Source organism: Elaeis guineensis, chromosome 8 (genome assembly GCF_000442705.2).
Source record: "Elaeis guineensis isolate ETL-2024a chromosome 8, EG11, whole genome shotgun sequence".
Taxonomy (NCBI): domain Eukaryota; kingdom Viridiplantae; phylum Streptophyta; class Magnoliopsida; order Arecales; family Arecaceae; genus Elaeis; species Elaeis guineensis.
Genome location: NC_026000.2, coordinates 136,309,732 through 136,329,000, shown reverse-complemented (window position 1 = coordinate 136,329,000; position 19,269 = coordinate 136,309,732). Strand labels below are relative to the sequence as shown.

General features: G+C 37.9%; 1 protein-coding gene across 2 annotated transcripts; it reads left to right on the top strand.

The window, feature by feature from the left end:
- The first annotated feature begins 2,110 nt into the window (after window positions 1-2,110).
- LOC105049400 (serine/threonine protein phosphatase 2A 59 kDa regulatory subunit B' gamma isoform) lies at window positions 2,111-18,553 on the top strand. Of its 2 annotated transcripts, none has more exons than XM_073262055.1 (2): window positions 2,111-3,783; window positions 17,135-17,832. In XM_073262055.1, the coding sequence occupies exons 1-2, from the start codon at window positions 2,542-2,544 to the stop codon at window positions 17,138-17,140; spliced, it is 1,248 nt and encodes a 415-aa protein (XP_073118156.1). In that variant the 5' UTR covers window positions 2,111-2,541; the 3' UTR covers window positions 17,141-17,832. The 2 variants fall into 2 exon arrangements, with proteins under 2 accessions (XP_073118156.1, XP_010927329.1); XM_010929027.4 differs by lacking the exon at window positions 17,135-17,832 and adding an exon at window positions 17,859-18,553 and having other exon boundaries at window positions 2,116-3,783.
- Window positions 18,554-19,269: the final 716 nt, after the last annotated feature.

Below are 19,269 nucleotides of genomic sequence, written 5' to 3'. Positions count from 1 at the left end.
CGATTGGGTGGAGGAGATGGTTCCGTACTGGTAGACAGTAGTCTCCTACCTGCAGCAGTACGCTCCCTTGCTGGGGGGCTGTTGTGGGATGGGCATCGGAGGCATCGAGCCCGAAAGTCCCATATCGGATACAATCAAGAGAGCCTACTGTTTATTAGTACGAGTTTCCCCTCTCCCACGTGAGGCATCTTTTGTGGGGCAAAATCGTGAGGAGCAGCGTCGTGGTTCTCTGTAGCGGGCACGCACTGGCTTAAAGCGGACAATACCTCACGATTGGGTGAAGGAGATGGTTCTATACTGATGGGCAGTAGATCTCCAACAGTAAAGAATAGAAAAAGACTCAATTATAGAGAGATCAAGCTTTGCAGACAATAGGAACTGTTCATGATCTTCTCAGTGATTGATTTCAGCATCTTTTCTGAAGAAGGCAACAGCATTTGTGGACAGCTTCTGAGTTCCCGGGTCCTCCCTGGAGCTTCAAGTTAAAGTCACAACAGCAACAGCTTTGAACAGAGTTGGAGAAGACAGTTTCAACCCAGGCGCACCAGCCGAAACATATATTCGGGGAGGAGATCCTGCCAGTGGTGCCATTGTTTCCCACCGTTCGGCATGACTATTAGCAATTTTCACAGAACTCAGATGTTCCCAGATCTTTAATAAATTCAGAAATTTTTGCAGTACAAAATAAATGGAGCATTTTCTCGCCACACTTCCCAGCAAAGTGCTGCAAGGAGCTGATCAGCTCTAGGCCTCATTTCTGTCTACAGATTTTGCAAGCTAGAAGGCCAACCCAGAATCGTGAGTTGAGTGGTAATGGCCGTCCAAATACCTGGAGTGAAGGGACGTCTAACGAGAAGATGATTAAGCCATTATGGCTTCAAGTGAAGCTGGAAAGATTGGTCGTTCTTCAGCCATTATGACAGAAGAAGTAGAAGAAGAAGAAGAAAAACTGGTTGAGAGATTCGATATATGAGAGAGAGTTTTCGGTATTCCTTCACTGTGGCAGAATAGTATTAGAGGGTGGGAGCTAGCGGGGTGTTAAACAGTGAGAAGGCTGGCTAAACTTACGAGCTTAAAGCCTTAAACCGGGCAAAGGGACCGTGGAATCACGTGGTTAGTCTGAATAGGGTGGCGAGAATTAATGTCGCTACTTGCGGTAAATGAAATTAGCTTTTCGTTCCAGTTCTCTTTCTTCTTGTCTTCTTGATTTAGTTCTTAAAGAAATTGAAATTTAGTATTTCAAGGAGCAGTATTACATGAACCAATTTATAGGACAGCTTCAATAGAATAGCTGATGCGGCATGTATTTTATATCATCATCATATAAGCTAGATTCAATATATGTATATTTGCATGCATTTTAATATAAATTGGAAGCCCAACTAAGTGTTGCAAAAATTATGCCACATTTCTCGCTAAAGTTAGTTTATCAAACGAGACACCGAGCGTTTTCTTACGGTTTCAAAAGATCATGCCAAACACCACTTCTGTTGTTCGAGTTTCAGACAAAATAAATGAGTTTACCGTCGATAAATAGAGACAAAATAAATGAGCCGAAGAGAATGGGCTGGGCTTAGCATAATGAAACTTATTTGGTTAAGAAACTAACCAAGCTCAACTCTTTATTAATTTTAAGTCTCAACTTTCTAGTATACCATAACATAAAAGTGGCAGACGCTTGTCCAAACCATCGTAGAATTACTAAACATGCGATTCTTAAACATTTTATAGCTAATTTTGGCTCGAATCAAACTTACGGTATCGCATAAGACTTCGCGTAAAAACACCACATCGCATTGATATTTGATGCAGCTTCCAAAAAAAAAAAAAAAAAAAAAAAATTATAATATAAGCATTTTACTTTTGCTATGTTTTTGTGAATTACCTCTTCTTTCTCCGAGCTAGCCGGACCAAGTGCATTAATACTAGATAATAATAATTCCCATCACCCAACACACACGTGGGACGTCTCCATCTTCACATTTTGCCCCTTTCTCCACGCCCGCATTAACGGCCACCCAGGTGCTGCGTTGCTTTTTGAACAGCAGCTCCCATATGTCACGCGTGTCACGAGCACGTGTCAGCCCCCATACGAGACCCACCGTACGCACGCTGCCGGCGTTGTCCGACTTCCACAAATTCGCCAGCACTCACTCTCCCTCACCACCCCTTCCCCTCCTCCTCTCTTCTCCGCGAACCAACCCGCTCCCCAAATCCTCCCCCCACCCGCAATCTTTCTCCTCTAATTATCATTCCATTCATTTCCCTCCAATTAGTACCAATAACGAAAACAACAACCTGAAAGCAGTGGAAAAAGTAGTGAGAGAGCTTCTTTGTTTTTATCACCCTCGAAGCCTTTCCCAATCTCCAATCCTTCTTCTGTGTATATCCCCTCAATTTGCCCATAAAATTCCCCCTTTCTTTCCCAATTTAATTTATTCTTGTGTTGGTAGATGCCTTAGTACTTGGATACAGGGGATCTGTTGTCATATTGGGAGGGTTTTAGGGTTTTAGGGTGCTTAGGGTTGCCTCCCTGTAGATATGATCAAGCAGATTCTGGGCAAGCTGCCCCGCAAGCCCTCCTCCAAATCGTCCGCCACCGCCGACTCCACCGACGGCCTCATCGCCTCCCAGGCCCCCGCCGCCGGCCTCCCACGCGCTGCGGCCTCCTCCTCCTCCTCCTCCTCCTCCGGCCGAATCCCGAATTCCACGTCCACTGGTGCCGGCAAATCCGCACAGGGAAAGAAGTCGTCATCGGGGCCCGCCGGCAGCAACGGCTACGGCAATGCCGCCGCCTCCCTCGCGCCGACGCCGGTCTACGAACTGCTTCCCAGCTTCCGGGATGTACCCAGCTCCGAGAAGCCCAATTTGTTCTTGAAGAAGATTGCCTTGTGCTGCGTGGTGTTCGACTTCACCGACCCTGCGAAGAACCTCCGGGAGAAGGAGGTGAAACGGCAGACGCTGCTGGAGCTCGTCGACTATGTGGCGACGGCCACCGCCAAGTTCAGCGAGGCGGCGATGCAGGAGGCGACGCGGATGGTGGCCGCCAACCTCTTCCGCACCTTCCCCTCGTCCAGCTGCGATTCTACCAGCCGGGGGCTCCCCGAGGGGTTCGACGCCGAGGAGGAGGAGCCCGCCATGGATCCCGCCTGGCCTCACCTCCAGGTCGTGTACGAGTTCCTGCTGCGGTTCGTCGCGTCACCGGAGACCGACGCGAAGCTGGCCAAGCGCTACATCGACCACTCCTTCGTCCTGCGGCTGCTCGACCTCTTCGACTCCGAGGACCAGCGGGAGCGGGAGTACCTGAAGACAATTCTTCACCGGGTGTATGGGAAGTTCATGGTTCATCGCCCCTTCATCCGGAAGGCCATCAACAACATCTTCTACCGGTTCATCTTCGAGACGGAGAAGCATAATGGGATCGCCGAGCTGCTGGAGATACTGGGAAGCATAATTAATGGGTTTGCATTGCCGCTCAAGGAGGAGCATAAGCTGTTCCTTGTTCGTGCTCTGATCCCGCTTCATAAGCCCAAGTGTGTGGCCCTGTACCACCAGCAGCTTTCCTACTGCATTACCCAGTTTGTGGAGAAGGACTTTAAGCTGGCGGATACCGTCATCAGGGGGCTCTTGAAGTACTGGCCAATCACCAATAGCTCCAAGGAAGTCATGTTTCTTGGGGAGCTGGAGGAGGTTCTGGAAGCCACTCAGCTCGCAGAGTTTCAGAGGTGTATGGTGCCCTTGTTCCGACAGATTGGCCGCTGCCTGAATAGCTCGCACTTTCAGGTAGTCCATTTTACATTATCAGTGCTAATTTTAAGTTTCATTGATGTATTTGCTTCGTTCCATGTTCTATTCAGCTTTACTAGTGGTCATTTGTTACATTCATGTTTTACATTACACTTGCTTCCACTTAAGTGCTAGTGCCGGTCCATAGCAGTTTTCTTTCATGTATTTATGGCCCAGGTCTTTGGTTTTGGTGATCACCTTTTGTGGAGATACGAAGTGTTGTTTGGCCTTTCAAAGGTTGATGACTTTTCTACTAAGGAATGTCTCAAATGAAATACCTCTTTCGAGCTATTTGTGACAGATGGTTTTTTTACTAATGCATTTTTGTTCAGAATATAAATTTGTACAAGGGTTGAATGGGCTTTTCTAGTTTATGCTGTAGTCACATAAACATGTAGAGGCAATTTTAGGACAGGGATTAGAGGCAAGCTCTTGTTGAGTTGGGAGGAGATAATACGTAGGGCTGGCTCTCTTAGACAACCAAATATTGATCTGTAATCAGATTAGATCAAATAATGCACACATAAATCTGCAGAGAGCAATATGATCTACTCAAAGCTCTAAAGAAGCAGGGAGAAATAGCATCTTTATGAAATAAAGAATAATAACAAAAAGAAGAAGATGGAGAGACAGAAGAGAGGAAAAAGTAGCAGAAAATAGAGAGAGGAGGAGAGGGGAAGAGGGAGGGAGGAAACAAAAGGGCCAAACCTGGCCTCAAATCTTCAATTCCATTCACAAAGAGTACGAGTCTTTTGCTCCACCCACTTTATAAAGACTCCCAAACTTGACCTGCAAGTTAATGAATTTTAGTCCGTTTGAGACCTTTTACAAAAGTGTTAGCAAATCTCTCTAAACATTTCCAAAATGAGCTAGGTATTGACTCCTATTTGCCCACAGGTTTTGTAGTGCACTATTCATGCCACAGTGATGTGAATGGTACCGATCCCTTAACTTGTCTAAATTTACTTCTTTTGGATATCCTAAATCATGGAGTTGAAGATCTAATGATACAGTCTTGATGGGACATTATTGGATTTCAAAAGATCCTAATGATTTCAATTTAAATCCTATAATTAAAGGACTTTAAATCAACAAAATTCAGACTATTGAATGTGATGCAATTCAGTCCTGCATCAGTATAAAAAAGTTTCATAATGTATCCATGTTCCCATCCTGAGAAAATGACTTATTTGATATAACAAGTTTTTGAAGGCATAACTTTTTTCTGCATTACTGTATCTCAATGATCCAGATTTAGTGGGAAGAACTTTGTGAGATCAACAAGTGATATGTCATGATCTTTGTAAAATCTAATGTTTTAATGGTCAAAAACTGGTAAGAAAGTTGCGGCTGTAAATTATTAATGAATTTATTCTGATTTTTTGTGCTTTCTATTTGAGCATCTTAGTTAATGATGTATCATCCTTGATGTGAGTCTTTTAGTTGGATCTATGGCCCATATTATTGCCTAGGGTTGCTATTGTCAAGCAGGAGAGTGGTTAGCAGAGAGATTGCTGGACAATTCAAAATTTATGAATTACTAACTTTACCTTGATTTCTTCTTTTTGTTTCTTAACTCAGTTCTTCCTCTTTATTTTATATATAATATTCGTAATCACTTTTGCTTTGTTAAAGTGCTTATTTCGTCACTAATGTACTGTTCATTTATGACATCGCTTTGTTTCTTCTCCTATTTCATCCATAAGTAAATAGGTGGATTGTGGATTTTCAGTGCTTAACTAGGAGAACTCAGTAGCTTTTGAGAGTGTCCCATGTGAAAATAAAGACTAATAAACATAATAAATAAATAAGCCTAAGCTAGTCAACTATTTGGATTCTGCTTCATCATTGGTTTCTATTCGAAGCTAAGTCTTCCAAAATACAAAGTGTTTTTAAGTCAGTATTCACTAATTTCATCCTCATCATTTTTTTGCCCAACCCTTCAACCTATACATGGGACCAATTAATTTTACCACATCCACCTAAACATCCTCACAGTTGCATGTCAAACAAGTGCCTCCAATATGTAGGAATAAGTTTCCTTCTTAGGATCTATCTTTTAATTAAATTTAAAATAGTTCTATATTTTCATTCTTGGCATTAATAATTCTAAGGAGTCCCAGTTTGTAGAATGCAATAAATGTTGCGATTTTCACAGCGCACACCCCAGGCACAAAGCCTTTTTCCAGTTGATGTCACTATTTGCATGTTATTCTTTGAACTAGGCATTCTAGAATGGATACTAGATGCTCAAGTCTTGAACAGGACAAACATCCTTTTTGTTTTGGTAAGACAAATAGCACCATATCATGTTGCCATGTGAAGTTCCAAATGATATAGTGCCATTTGTCTTACCAAATTGATTCAGTCTAGTATGTAAATTTACGAACCCAGTTGTTGATAACTATGTTACATGGAATCAGGTATGCATATTGGGTGCAGGTATGTGTCTAAATTTCCAAGTGTCACACCAATGTACATGTTTAAGTGTCAGGTTTGGGTACTTTAGGCTAAGTTGAAGGGTCTGGGTAACATATATTGCTGGATAAATCCTGTGACAATCTATGCATCATGGTGCTCATGTATTTATTATGTGTCATGATACCTTCTCGAATTAAATGAAAAAAAAAAAAAAAAATCTTGGCTTCGAAGTCTTCTAAGGATGTTGAATTAAAAAAAGATGCCGTCAAACAGAAAACGTGCATCAATGCAAAAAAAATTTCTTTCACAGAAGTTGAAATATTCTCTTTTTTTTAATAATACATATGATCAGTCTTTCATGTAATGGACTTCTGTTACTTCACTGTGGCATGAAAATGCCTTGGTTGTTTTGAACTTATGTTATCACATCAAACATAACGTGTACAAACTTTATCATCATGCAATTTTTATCTAAAATTATAGCTTATTTTCATCGCATAAAAACTCATGGCATCATTAGCAGTACAACCAAAAATAATAGAACCAATAGTGTAAGTTCAAATAGATCGAAGTTTTAAGGTGCTTCGGGCTATACTGCTTTTGTAACAGTTTTACTTCCATCTAGAAATTCTGCCGCAAAGTTTGGACATGCAGCTCTTCTTATTTCACGCTTGCAACACTATGATTAACAGCGAGTCTTGAGGTGTTCATATGTACTCTGATAATGATAGATGTAACCCTCCCTAAATTTAAAAAGTCAAACAACAAGACAAGCAGGGCAACATTCAACGTGACTATGTGAGGGAGATAAAAAACCTTTATTTATGTATTTGAGGACTTCCTTGATAATTGTTTCATTGCAATATTGTCTCACGCATGTCTATCTCAGTACCTGTAGAGAGCTTCTTGTGTATAAGACTCTCATGGAAAATATGAGATAATTATTTGTTGCTAATGTTGCACTGATTTTTAGTGGCAAAAATATTTCGGCCTGGTTGTTTAGCTGCATCAATGTCAAATGCCGGTAACCCTAGACATTCATGCATCCAGTAGTTATGGTAGCTTTTTGTGCTGCACTGCATGTTTAAAATCTCTACAAGCTTTTGATCTATTCAGATACTGGCAATTAGTGCATACTAATAGTTCGGTTCTGCCATAGCCTGTATAATATCGTTTTTTAGTCATTAGCCTCAGATTTTCTGGCTCAGTTTTGCAGATTTGCAATCAGTATGCACCTGATCTGTTATTGTAGTATCAGCAAAATATATGTATTTCTTTTGTTGCCATGCTTTTGATTTTTTCATATCATAAAATTGACTATGGATTGAGTGTCCATGTTATTCTTGATGTATAAAACTTTATACATTATTATGTACTGAAAAAGGCTTGGATGACAATGTTGTTGGTGAGGATGACAACAATGATGTCAACAATGATGATGCACTTACCATGTAGTGTTTTATAGAATCTCATCTCCTTTGCCAACAAAAAAAATTGATATCTCACTTTAAATGTTAGAAATTATATTTCTTGTTTCATACTAGCATTCAGCCTGGTTGTTGGGCATATCTTGTGCCACTGGGTTCTAATGAAAGAGTTAATCCCAATATTTTTCATATTCTGAATCCAAGTTGTGGGACAACTCATGATTTTCCCTTTTTTCTTATAATAAAATTCATGACCATCATCTGTTTTCTGAATTTAGCCACTTTCATCTCCAAATGAATAGATTTGCCTCTGTATAACTAGTGCCATATTTTGACACAAGGTTTGTCCTTTGGTCTACATGCTGGATTTGTTGCAGGCATATGTCCTTTGAACATGAATAAAGAAAAATTGGTCATGGGGTGTGGCCTCTGTTCCTCAAGCATTGTCCCTTGCATTACATTATCGTTGACCATGCTCACTTAAGTCCATCCATGCATCTTCCAAGCCTCGAAAATGAAGAACTTTTTGACTGCCTTGTCAAATTTCTGGGATTGAAGAACATAATCACTCTATTTGCTGTTGGTTCAAATGTAAAGTGGAGGTACCAGTCCATTGATTCTGAAGAAGATATTTGGGGAATGGAGTAAACATTGGTGGAGAAAAGTGTAACCATAATTCTTTAATCAGCTCCGATGAGGTGCCTTGGGGCAAGGGCGATGTTTCTGAAGGAGGTTAATTGCGAGAATCGGGAGTGGGTGGAGGACCAGATTCAGGTGCAATACGGGGAATCAAACCTCTTAGATAAATGTACAATAAGGAAATGTGTGAGGCAAGGTTTTGGAGAAGTGCAACACCCTAAATCGAAGTTTCCTACTTCTGAAGGTTGATCGTGTACAACTCCTCTACCGCTTCCTTTGTGATGGGTTTTATGTTGACAAAGGAGTTTTTTAAAAAAAAAAAAGATTCTGGACTATAGTATGGGAATTGACTAAAGATAAAGCTATTGTTTAGGATTTCCATTTCAAATGTATAGATCTTGATAGTTCTCCATATCAAAGAGAATGACCTTGTGGAAGTGTTTGAGCTATTGTACTTTAGTGGGGCTGGAAATTATTAAACATGAACTAGCTAATGAAACTATATCTTTGACAATAGTTGTTATTTGGGCTTGGTAGTTACTAGAGGACTAGCTAAACTTTAAATGAAGGTGGTGACGAAGCATATTGGACATGATAATCTATCAGCAAAGATATTACTGCAAAGGAGCTTGCTGAAAGCTGGCTATCTCTGTTGTATATGAGAATGCTCACTTATTGTGTCCTTTTATTTTTAAAGGAAATGGAAAATTACAGAGTGGTAGGAGATCTAAATGTCAAACGTGTGGCCAAACTATGGCTGTATTATGTGAGATGTCACTTACATTGAGTTGTTGAAGGAAAGAGGAAGATATGCATTTTTTTGCTTTGCATGGCAAGGCAAGATCATGCACCAATTATTCAAGGCCTCGTTAATTTATCAAATTCTGTTACATAAGCCATATAGTGGCTTTCATAGCTTCTCCCGGATGGATGCATTAAATAATGAGTTTTTGTTTTGAATGTGATCGATGTATGTTGAAGAAATTTTTATAGTGCTATATAGAGTTCCAAGAAGCATTTGACAAGATCAGGTTGTAGTTTGAATGTGGCAAATGACTAGAGGCACTAAGAATTTTGAATGGTATTTAGGCATCATGGAGGCAAAAGATAGCAAGGTGAATACGTAATATTTGAGGGAATAGGAAACATATTTAATTCAAAAGTGATGCTGCACCATGGTTTCCAACTCTACATGGAGTATCATCTGATTTGATGAATTGTGAGTATATATGGGAGGAATATTTCATCTTGTATTATTCCAATATGTGCATAGTTTAGGGGCATGTGATGAGATTTGAATTCTTCTATTGGACTACATGCACATGTAAGTCAATGATGCATAGATGCATATACCGCATTTTCCTTGAAAGCTGGGATTTCAAGTCCATCCAATCCTTGAAAGGGATCCCCAGACTATCATTGGATATGTGCCACACTCATGTTGGCGTTACTTGCCTATATGTATGTGTAGGTTTTGCATGTCTCATCCTAAAGGTAGTAAAACTAATCCATAATCTAGCAAAGATTAAAATACAAATCAAATTAGATCCATAAATAATGAAGATTTTCAAGTATTTGGAAAAGTATAATATTATGGAGGAGCGGTTCTATTCCAGAAGGTTGGATGAACAATTCTTGTCAATAAGCTGACTCCCATAAATCCATTAGCTATTGCTCTTCTAATTATTGATAATTCTCGTCAATAAGCTCCTCCAACTCCTTTTAATTATTTTGACAATTATTTCAAAAATCTTGCTCGTAGACTCCTTCAGGCATCCTACTTAATTATATATTTATATTAACAATTATTTTCAGAAATCCACTTGGTTCAGCTTATGGCCTTATTGTCTGGTTGTAGGCGCCTAACTTGCTATTCTTAGACCACTAAAAGAGCCCACATCCCAATAATTAAACTCTTATAATACCAACTTACAAAGTTAATTTGTATATTTAACTTAAGGATGCTGGTGGTTGGTAAGGCTGGTGTGTTCAATAGATAATGCTTGCACCACTTTTCAAACACTACCAGATTGTACAATTTTTCGGATTTTGTATATGATCTACTTTTCTACACTGGAGGTGTATGGTAATTTAAGACAAGTGAAGGAGCCCATAAACAGTTGGCTTTCTAATCCCTAATTGCTGACATGTTAATATTTCTTAGCTTAGGGTTTATAAGGACATAACTAAAGCTACTCTCTCATATGGTTCATGAGTAAAGATAGGAAAGCTTGGCTCTTTCTTTATTATTTTTCCATTTATAACTTTCCACTTGTCAAGGTTTTTGAAAATTGGGATATCGATCATATTGGTGGGTAACCAACATAGAGACGAATTGAGATCTCGGTTTGTTTCAATTGAGATGGAATGTGGGAAAATTTGAAAAGATCCGATCTTTTTTCGAGTTCTCGGTGGATATATTTGGATGAAATATCAAGATCTTGCCTTGCATCAGTATCAGGTCCTCAATGATACGATTACATGGTAAACCTTGGCCAGTACTTCCCGTTAACCTTTGTGTTTAAATACCATTTTTAATTATTCCGCAAGCACTGCCCTTTATCAATTCTAGATTTACCTTGGCCACCTTACCAAAAGATGAGATCTTGGCCGAAAAAAAACCATGCCAATGGCTCCCAACTTCTGGAGGGTTATTCAACTTTCTTTACGTAATCTATGCAATATTGGGCTATCCAATCTTGCAAGCATTTATGGTTTGTACTCTATAAGACTCTTTCCATCTCTTAAAATACAACACAAGGTATAATGCTTTTGCATACCTAACAATCCTTTTCTGGTAAAAATGTCTAGTTTATTTTACCTTCTATGAAGAAGCATAGTCTATGAGCTAGGAACTGATGCCATATTGATAATTTTTGCAAGAACTCTACCATCCTCCCAAACACGATAACCACCTTGTAGTAACTTTTTAGTGGTTGTACATAATGAAGTATTCTTGATAATCTTCAACTTCCCAAGGATCAATAACTTGTTTCATGCTTTACTGATTAGCAAGTTTCTTTTAGTATGGATTTTATCGTATCATGTGAGGGTGGTCATGAATAACTTAGCAGTTGGCAATATGAAATGTGTCATCTTCTCCCAAAGTCTCGATAGAAGCACTCCATCCCTTTAACCAACACTCTACGTCTCATTTTTTTCTTAAATTATGAGTAAACTTTACATAACCAAATACCCTTGAACTATCACCAAGACTGGTAGTTGAGTTTAAAACCACTCATATTTCCTTATTCTAGTTTCTGAAAATATATGCCTGACCCCTTATATTTAAGCTCAGGGTCGAAAGTGAGTCGGATAAAATTCAATTTGATCCATATTCATATTTGAATTGGGTTAAATTTGTTGGATTTGGATGAGCGTTTGGATTGAAAAACAGAGTATGTTTTTCCTCAAAAATATGGATTTAGATATGGAGAAGCAAAATTTGTTGGATATAGATATAGATTTGGATGCATAGAAAATTTGGTCGACATATATGGATTCTAAGTTCTCTTTTTTCATTTTGGGTCCAATGAGCATGTTAGTAAATCAATCTATGTATCTAGATTTTCGTGATACATGTATGGTTTCTAAGTTCTCTTTTCTCATTGTGGATCCAATATCTGCATACTGAACATATTAATAAATCAATCTATGTATCTGGATTTTCATGATCTAATTCATGCATCCACACATACGCCATGCAGAAATTGTAGTTGAATAAAAAAAAAGAACTCATTCAGTGTTCTCATCTTTAATGATTTTATCATTATTGCTAGTTATCTTCAAACTATGCTCAAAAAATCTTTTTGTAGTTGGAGCTGTGTTCAAAAGCCTGGTTGACTAGTCAACCTGTCTGACTTGTCACCTACTAACCCATGCGTGACAGGTTGGACCGAAACATAGAAAATCTGAACCCTTTTGACCTGATGATCCAGATGGTTCAACTGTTCAAACCATTTGATTGAAAGGGGTGGGTTCAGCTTGTCTGGGTTGATTATGAAAAGAAGAAAAAGAAATCCTCCCACATTGCAGAACCATCCCTCCAACTACGGAGGTTGCCTTGTTTTTGGCGGGTCTCAGAGTTGGATAAGACAGGAAGGAAGCAGCTTGCTGGGTCTCATTGCAAGATGCTAAATCTCACGGTAACTGAGAAGAGACAACCAGATCTCATGGGAATGGAGGTGAGATTGCTTGATCTGGCAGCAGCATATCATAATCCTGAACGCGAGGCACTGGGTCTCATGGCCTGGAGGTGGCATGACCTTGATCAGTAGGGTATGGTGATCCTTTCCTTATGGTTTTAGATGGTATGCCAGGAGAGGGGGAGAGAGAGGAGGATGAGGACTGGTTTGACGTCTATAGAAGAATGAGGGAAGAAGATACGGTCTTGTGTTTCAGGAGAGTGGAGAAAACACATGGTGTATCCACTTTTTAGGTTGACCGGTTGACCCATGGTCAAATCGGAAAACCATGGCCTGGCTAGCCAATAGTTTGCTCCTGGTCATTGGTTTCCATGCATTGATTTGGAGCAATATCTGATTTATATCCATGTCCATTTAGAACAGATATAGATATAATTAGAGCAAGTATGGAAGCAATTAACATCTGATTTGTATCTATGACCAGTAAGAACAAGTACATATCCATGTCAAGATTCATATCTGCTGAATAAATATGGAAATAGGTATGGATATTTCTAATGTAATATGGAAACACATATGGATATACTGATATCTTATTAATATCCAATCTGTTTTCAGCCATATGAGGTCTTTTTGTTTTTAACGCACTCTAATATGAACCAACACATGTTGCATGATGGGTCTACAAATTAGAGAGATAGTATGAGGAAAGCAGTGAAGCAGGAATTCTTAAGTAGTGTACAAATGACAAACTATATAGTATGCTTGATATAAACATCATCCATTAGGTCAAACATAAATTCTCATAATAATATTAAACTCCATGTAAAATTTGATTGTTGTGGTCCCAAAAAAGGGTAGGTTTTGCTTCATCCATATGAGAGTCAAATGCACACATGCACTTGAGTGGTGGAAATAGGAAATGCTCTAATGTTGAGGCCCATTACATAGTTGCATTTCAAAAAGAAAAATATGAAGTCCATTTGTCAAGAAAAGGATATTTTGGGAATAAAATTAAAAATAAAGTTGCTTGTAGTCATGCTTTTGAGCATTTACATAATAATCAAAGTTGAAGACTTGAAGGTACTAGTTTTAGTACCTGTACTGGTGCCTTACTGGTGTGGTGCATGCAGTGCCATACTAACATGCAGTATGCCTTTTTCCGCTAGTGTAGAGCAAATGAGGGTACACATGTCGGTATGGCACTAGAATGGGAGGTGTAATGTTTTGATACGTCACTAACATGTTTCTGTATGAGCCGATATGTGTTGATTCTACTAGTAGAGATATTAGGCTTCAAAAATAATCTTTCAGGCTTTTGACCGAAGATCATCGTGGCTCTTTGCTAACTTGTACAAAACAAAAATAAAAAGAAAAATTCCATTCAAAAGATGCCCATTCATTGTGGATCTCCATCAGCTGCTTGAAACAAGCTTTAGGTTAGCTCTGGATTTTTTGGTTTACTTTTCTTGTGGTAGCTTGTAACTACATCTAATCTACTATTCATTGGACACTGGGCATTTGTTTGTTTCTTTAAACTGACTTTAGCTCCATGATGTCCTTTTTCAATCATATATGTATATGTATAATAGCTTCAGATTGACTTAAAATTAAGTGTACTGGTATTATGTACCATGAATATACATATGCATGCGTATGTAGATATATATATGAATATATTATTTACTTATTAAACTTTAGTTGTCCAAATGATTATTATATCTCATTTTGCAGATTACACATATGTTGAATTTGCACATTTTTCTCATATTTTTTTTGGTCAAGTTGTTATTTAATAAATGCATGCATTTATAGAATGTTATATTTAATTTATTAAAAAAGTTGTTATTGTTGTGAAATGTCTGGTATCTAGTTGTTCATATTAGTCTGGCTTTTGTATGAGTGTTTTTATCGAAGGCCTTAGCCCATTATGGATTAAATTTATTTATCTACTCTTAACACTCTTAACTGAAGAGAAAGAAAGAAAAATAGTTGAAAATTGATACTTTGTATCCTGTGTATTTAAATAAATAAAGAGATTATTAAAAATATGAGTTTAAACTTTAAACATAAATGTGAGTATAGAAAAATCATCTATGGTTCTTTGCAGCCAAAACTAGTTGAAACAACCAAAACTGGACAGTTTGGGCCCAAAGTGACCAAAATCTGGAAGTGGGGGTTAGTTTTGCTTTGATCTCAGCCAAAAATTAAAACCTTGGTCTTGCGGCATAATAGAACCATATACTCTAATAATTGGCGTCGATCCATCTTCTTGCAGTATAATTTGCTAGAAGCTCAACACGACACATGGTCTTCAAATTTCATGCACTCTTCCTTCCTGTCGCTAATTGCTGAGATATAATTTGCTTGACATATTGGCTTTTCTGAGCATTGATGTCCTATATCGAGAACCAAAGTATCTGTAGCCAAGTTCATGTTGATCAAGGGCTGATATTGTACATATTTCATGTTGTGCTATGTCAACACTTGGCATGCACTTTCATGGAACACACACAAGTCTATAAAGGGATCTGGTACACTAAAATTTGCTACTCTTTTTTTCCTTTTTTAGCCATCTATAGAAGTCTATTTATATTGTTTTATGCTAGTGTATAGGCTCTTTTAACAAAAAGCATAGTTTACATCTAGTCTACAGAAATCTAATAAACCATCCTCGATATCTGTGTTGATTGCAGCATGCATATTATGCAGTTTTTGAGAAAGGTCTGAAAATCAGTTTTGGTGGTTTCAGTAGGTTCGCTCCACATGTAGAAGTTTCACCTAAAAAGGAAATAATAAAAAATAGAATATTAAAGTATGTCGAGAAAAGTTGTTATAACCGAATTATTTGTTATATAGGTTTGTTGTGTAGTGTTGATAGATTTAGACTGAAATTAATATGGCATATAAATAGAGCTCATAAAGCATGCTGGTATTTTGCCATATAGACAAATTCATTATTTGCTCTTTTAACTTCCACTATTGGATAAATCATTATATTTAGCAATTCTGATGCTTTTCAGTGCTTAATGTATTTAGATATTTTTCTTCATGATTTGTTCAATAGTACACAAAAATATATTGAATTTGAGCCTTTTTTCCATATTTAAAGTTAAGTGGCCATTTAGTTAATTGCATATTCTTGTACCCAAAAAAATGCATGTAGTTACACAATGTTGTGTTTATATCAAAAGGCTATTATGAAGGATGATGTGTGTTGAGTTGTTCATGTTAATCCTTGTAGCATACTGAAATAAGGGTCTTTTCAGAGGCCTTGGCCGGTCAGGCATTATATTTATTGTTCATTCCCTCTTTTAATTCAAGAAAAAGGAAAATGCTTAAATCCAACATTATATAGCCTTTATGCTGGAAGAAATAAAGAAATAATCCTGATATGAGAGTCAACACCAAAATAAAACTTAAAGAACATTTATAGATTTTGGACAATTTTGGCCCAAATTGGGCTAAAATCGATCTGTTTCAGCTAAGATAAATAAAACTGCCAAAATTGACTGAGCCCGAAGTTGGGAAGTGCTCTTGGTTTGGTCTTGACAGAAACAAATTGGTTGCCTGAGTAATTTGTTGGAAACTGACTTTACATAATTAAGCTACATACTAATGACACAAAATAGGCTCGAAGTTGATGAGAAAACTGCACAGGGTTGTGTAACTATGTGCATGCATTAATACTATGTTTACAAATTATAATAATTCATTTTAATTGTTGTAAACATACTGCTGGTGCTGTGGGAATTCCACTGAAAACCTGCTTTGAAATGGTTTGCAAGTGGTAGTGTGCAGGAATAATGTGACTGATGATACACGTAGAGGCTGAATAGAAGGATGTTGATGATTCTTGAATGTTCAAGCACAATATGGTCTCCATTTATTGAAAATATGTCTGTGCCTATACCTAATACCCTAGACAATCACTTTTAGTGATTAATATTATTTCAAAAAGTTAAAAATGTGTTCTTAAAATCTAGCAATTTGAAGATGTTAGATGGATTATAGGACATTGTTTGTTGCATTATACAGGAAATTAGTGGTGTATCAAAGATTTCCTTAATAATAGTAATGTGTGGTATTAAATTTTTCTTAAGATTAACATCGAGGTATATCTACTTAAAAACTGTATCTACATGTTATTCACCATATATCTAATTCTTTTCGTGTGCATGACCTCAGTGTTAGCCTTCTTGGATCAGTTGCATTTCAAGTGCCAAATAATCTGCACATTGTATGGAATACAATTTGGATGTCCATTATTGATTTTTGGATGGTCTAATCTTCTGTTAAAGATTTAAGACATAATGTTTCGTCCAACTCAATCATGCACACACATATGCATGCGCGTCCACACATATACACATGGGAAGACCTAATCCAGACATTTTGTTGTTTGATCATTGATGGATTAAAGTCACCCATAAAGTACTATTCCCTTCAAGCAGTCTCATGGGTCTCATATAAAATGCTAGTGCTTGGAATATTAGGAAAATTCCTACCTTTTGGTCAAGATGTTTTTTATAGGATTTGCTTCTTTAACATAGATGATATCTTTGGAGTAAACTCTTCAATGAATATTTAGATTGGAAGACAAAGCTTACCATATTTGTTAGTGATTTATTCTCGTTTCCTTTTGCTTTTGAGTGCTTTATAATGCACAATTCATATATAATATTAATAACCATGTCCATCTGCTGCTTTTCTCAGAAGTAACTTTGCCCCTCATCGGTGAGGCTTTTTTTTATTGTCACCGGGTCTTGATCTAGCAGTGCACTTTAGTGGATTTATCTCTTCCATGAATTTCCTGGCACAGATGTTGCAGTTGCAGTTGGCTATTTATCCATCAAGCTGTGTACTTGTGTTGAGTGTTTGTTATTTCAGCATTCTCCAACCACAAATGGCAAAACAGAGATGTAGATAATTGCTCTCTCATGAAGCTTGAGGAGTATGACATTAAATCATGGTTTCAAAAAGCCTGCTCTGTCAGTTGGCATGTGCAGTGCTGGGCTAGAATGAGCACCTGATGTGCATTAGAATGGCAGCTATTTAACCATTTCTTCTAATATTTCATTTTTGATTTTTTTTGGTACAATGTGTGATATGCTAGCACAGCAGATGCACTGGCACCTCACCTGCTATTGAGGTAAGAAATGTGTTTGTAGGACACAAAAATTTAAGTGAACTGAGACTTGCCCTAATAGTTACACTGCTCTACTTAAACAACCAGAGGTTCTAGTCTTGAGTCTTGGATGGTGCATTTCCGAGTATTTATGCCTAGGTAATTAAAATGGGGGTGGGTCTCCTCTCTCTCAAGGAAAACAAACTGGCACCGAGTTGTAGTTCTTTTGATAACATTTAGTTTGAAGAACTTATGTGCATAAAATATTTTTGTTCTCTTAAACTGGCACTGAGTTGATGTGGGATCATTCAGGTAGCAGAGCGAGCTTTATTTCTTTGGAATAATGATCATATAAGAAGCTTGATCACCCAAAACCGGAAGGTTATTTTGCCAATTATATTCCCGGCTCTGGAGAGGAGCACCAGAGGACACTGGAATCAGGTTGTCCAGAGCCTGACACTGAATGTGAGGAAGCTCTTTTTAGATGCTGACCAAGAGCTATTTGAGGAATGTTTACTAAGATTCCAAGAAGATGAAGCCAAGGAAAGGGAGGTACAAAAGAAGAGGGAATTGACTTGGAAGCGCTTGGAAGATGTTGCAGCATCCAAAGCCGTCAGTAATGAAGCGGTGCTTGTTTCTCGAATAGTCTCTTCCCTTAGCATGGCTTCTTCAAGCCCACGTGCTGCAGTTGGAACTTAAGAATGCATGTTTTCACTCTTCTGATTTGGTACAGGCCTGTGCTGATCCTTGGTAGGCAAATTCTGCTGGTTTCTTATACCGCAGACATCGTAATATGAAGAAAAGCGTCTCAGGTTGGAATCATTTTGTTTATTATCCATCTTCTTAGGCCATGAAAAATGTGTGTATAATTAGAAATTGTTATAGAGATGGAACTTTCAGCGGATTCCTTATAATATTTTATTTGTTTTTAGAAACTTGTGCTCAAGTTCTTTTGGTAGTTTTATTTTCTGTACTATTTTGCATCAATGTTGGGTTCATATTGTTCATCTTCTAGGCAAGTTATTATGAGGGTTCTCTACAATTCTTAGTACAATATGGGCTTGTTCGTTCTCCCTGGATTGGGGGATAGCTGCTGCTTCTTCCTTTTTTTTTTTTTTTTTTTTTTTTTTTTTTTTTTGTAACTGGATCCTCTAGTTAAATGTTCTATAGGCATCCTCTTATGCCTACGATTTCTGATGTCAACATTCCTTGTAATAAATGTGTGGCAGTGGATGGTTAATATTTAGAAAATTCTTGTCTCATGTAAATACCTGCCCTTCTTTCTAGGTATTCTCAGAGGATAATAACAGGTACTCTTGGGATCAACCACTCAAAAGGCTCATCTTTGGTCTGCTCCAGTAGGTATGAGAGCAGGACATAGTGCCACCATGATCCAAAGATGTTTGCAGTTCCAAGTACGAGGATTTTAAGGGGTGCAACCCCTTTATGTCGGGTTAGAGATAGCCCAATCTATCGCCACCCTAGGTACATTGTTCCTTGATATGGCATCTCTTTTAAATTTGTTTTACAGAGATGGTTATAAAGTTGTTTTTATATCTTTTGTAGAATTAAAGAAATCAGATGTTTTCTTCTTAATGTAATCCCACTGGTGCATCATGACCTGTCCACGAGAAATTAAATTTAGAGCAAAGTTGAAATATTATTACAGAATCTATTACAATCTACGCCGATTCTAAGACCATCTGAATTTAGTGCTCTTGGA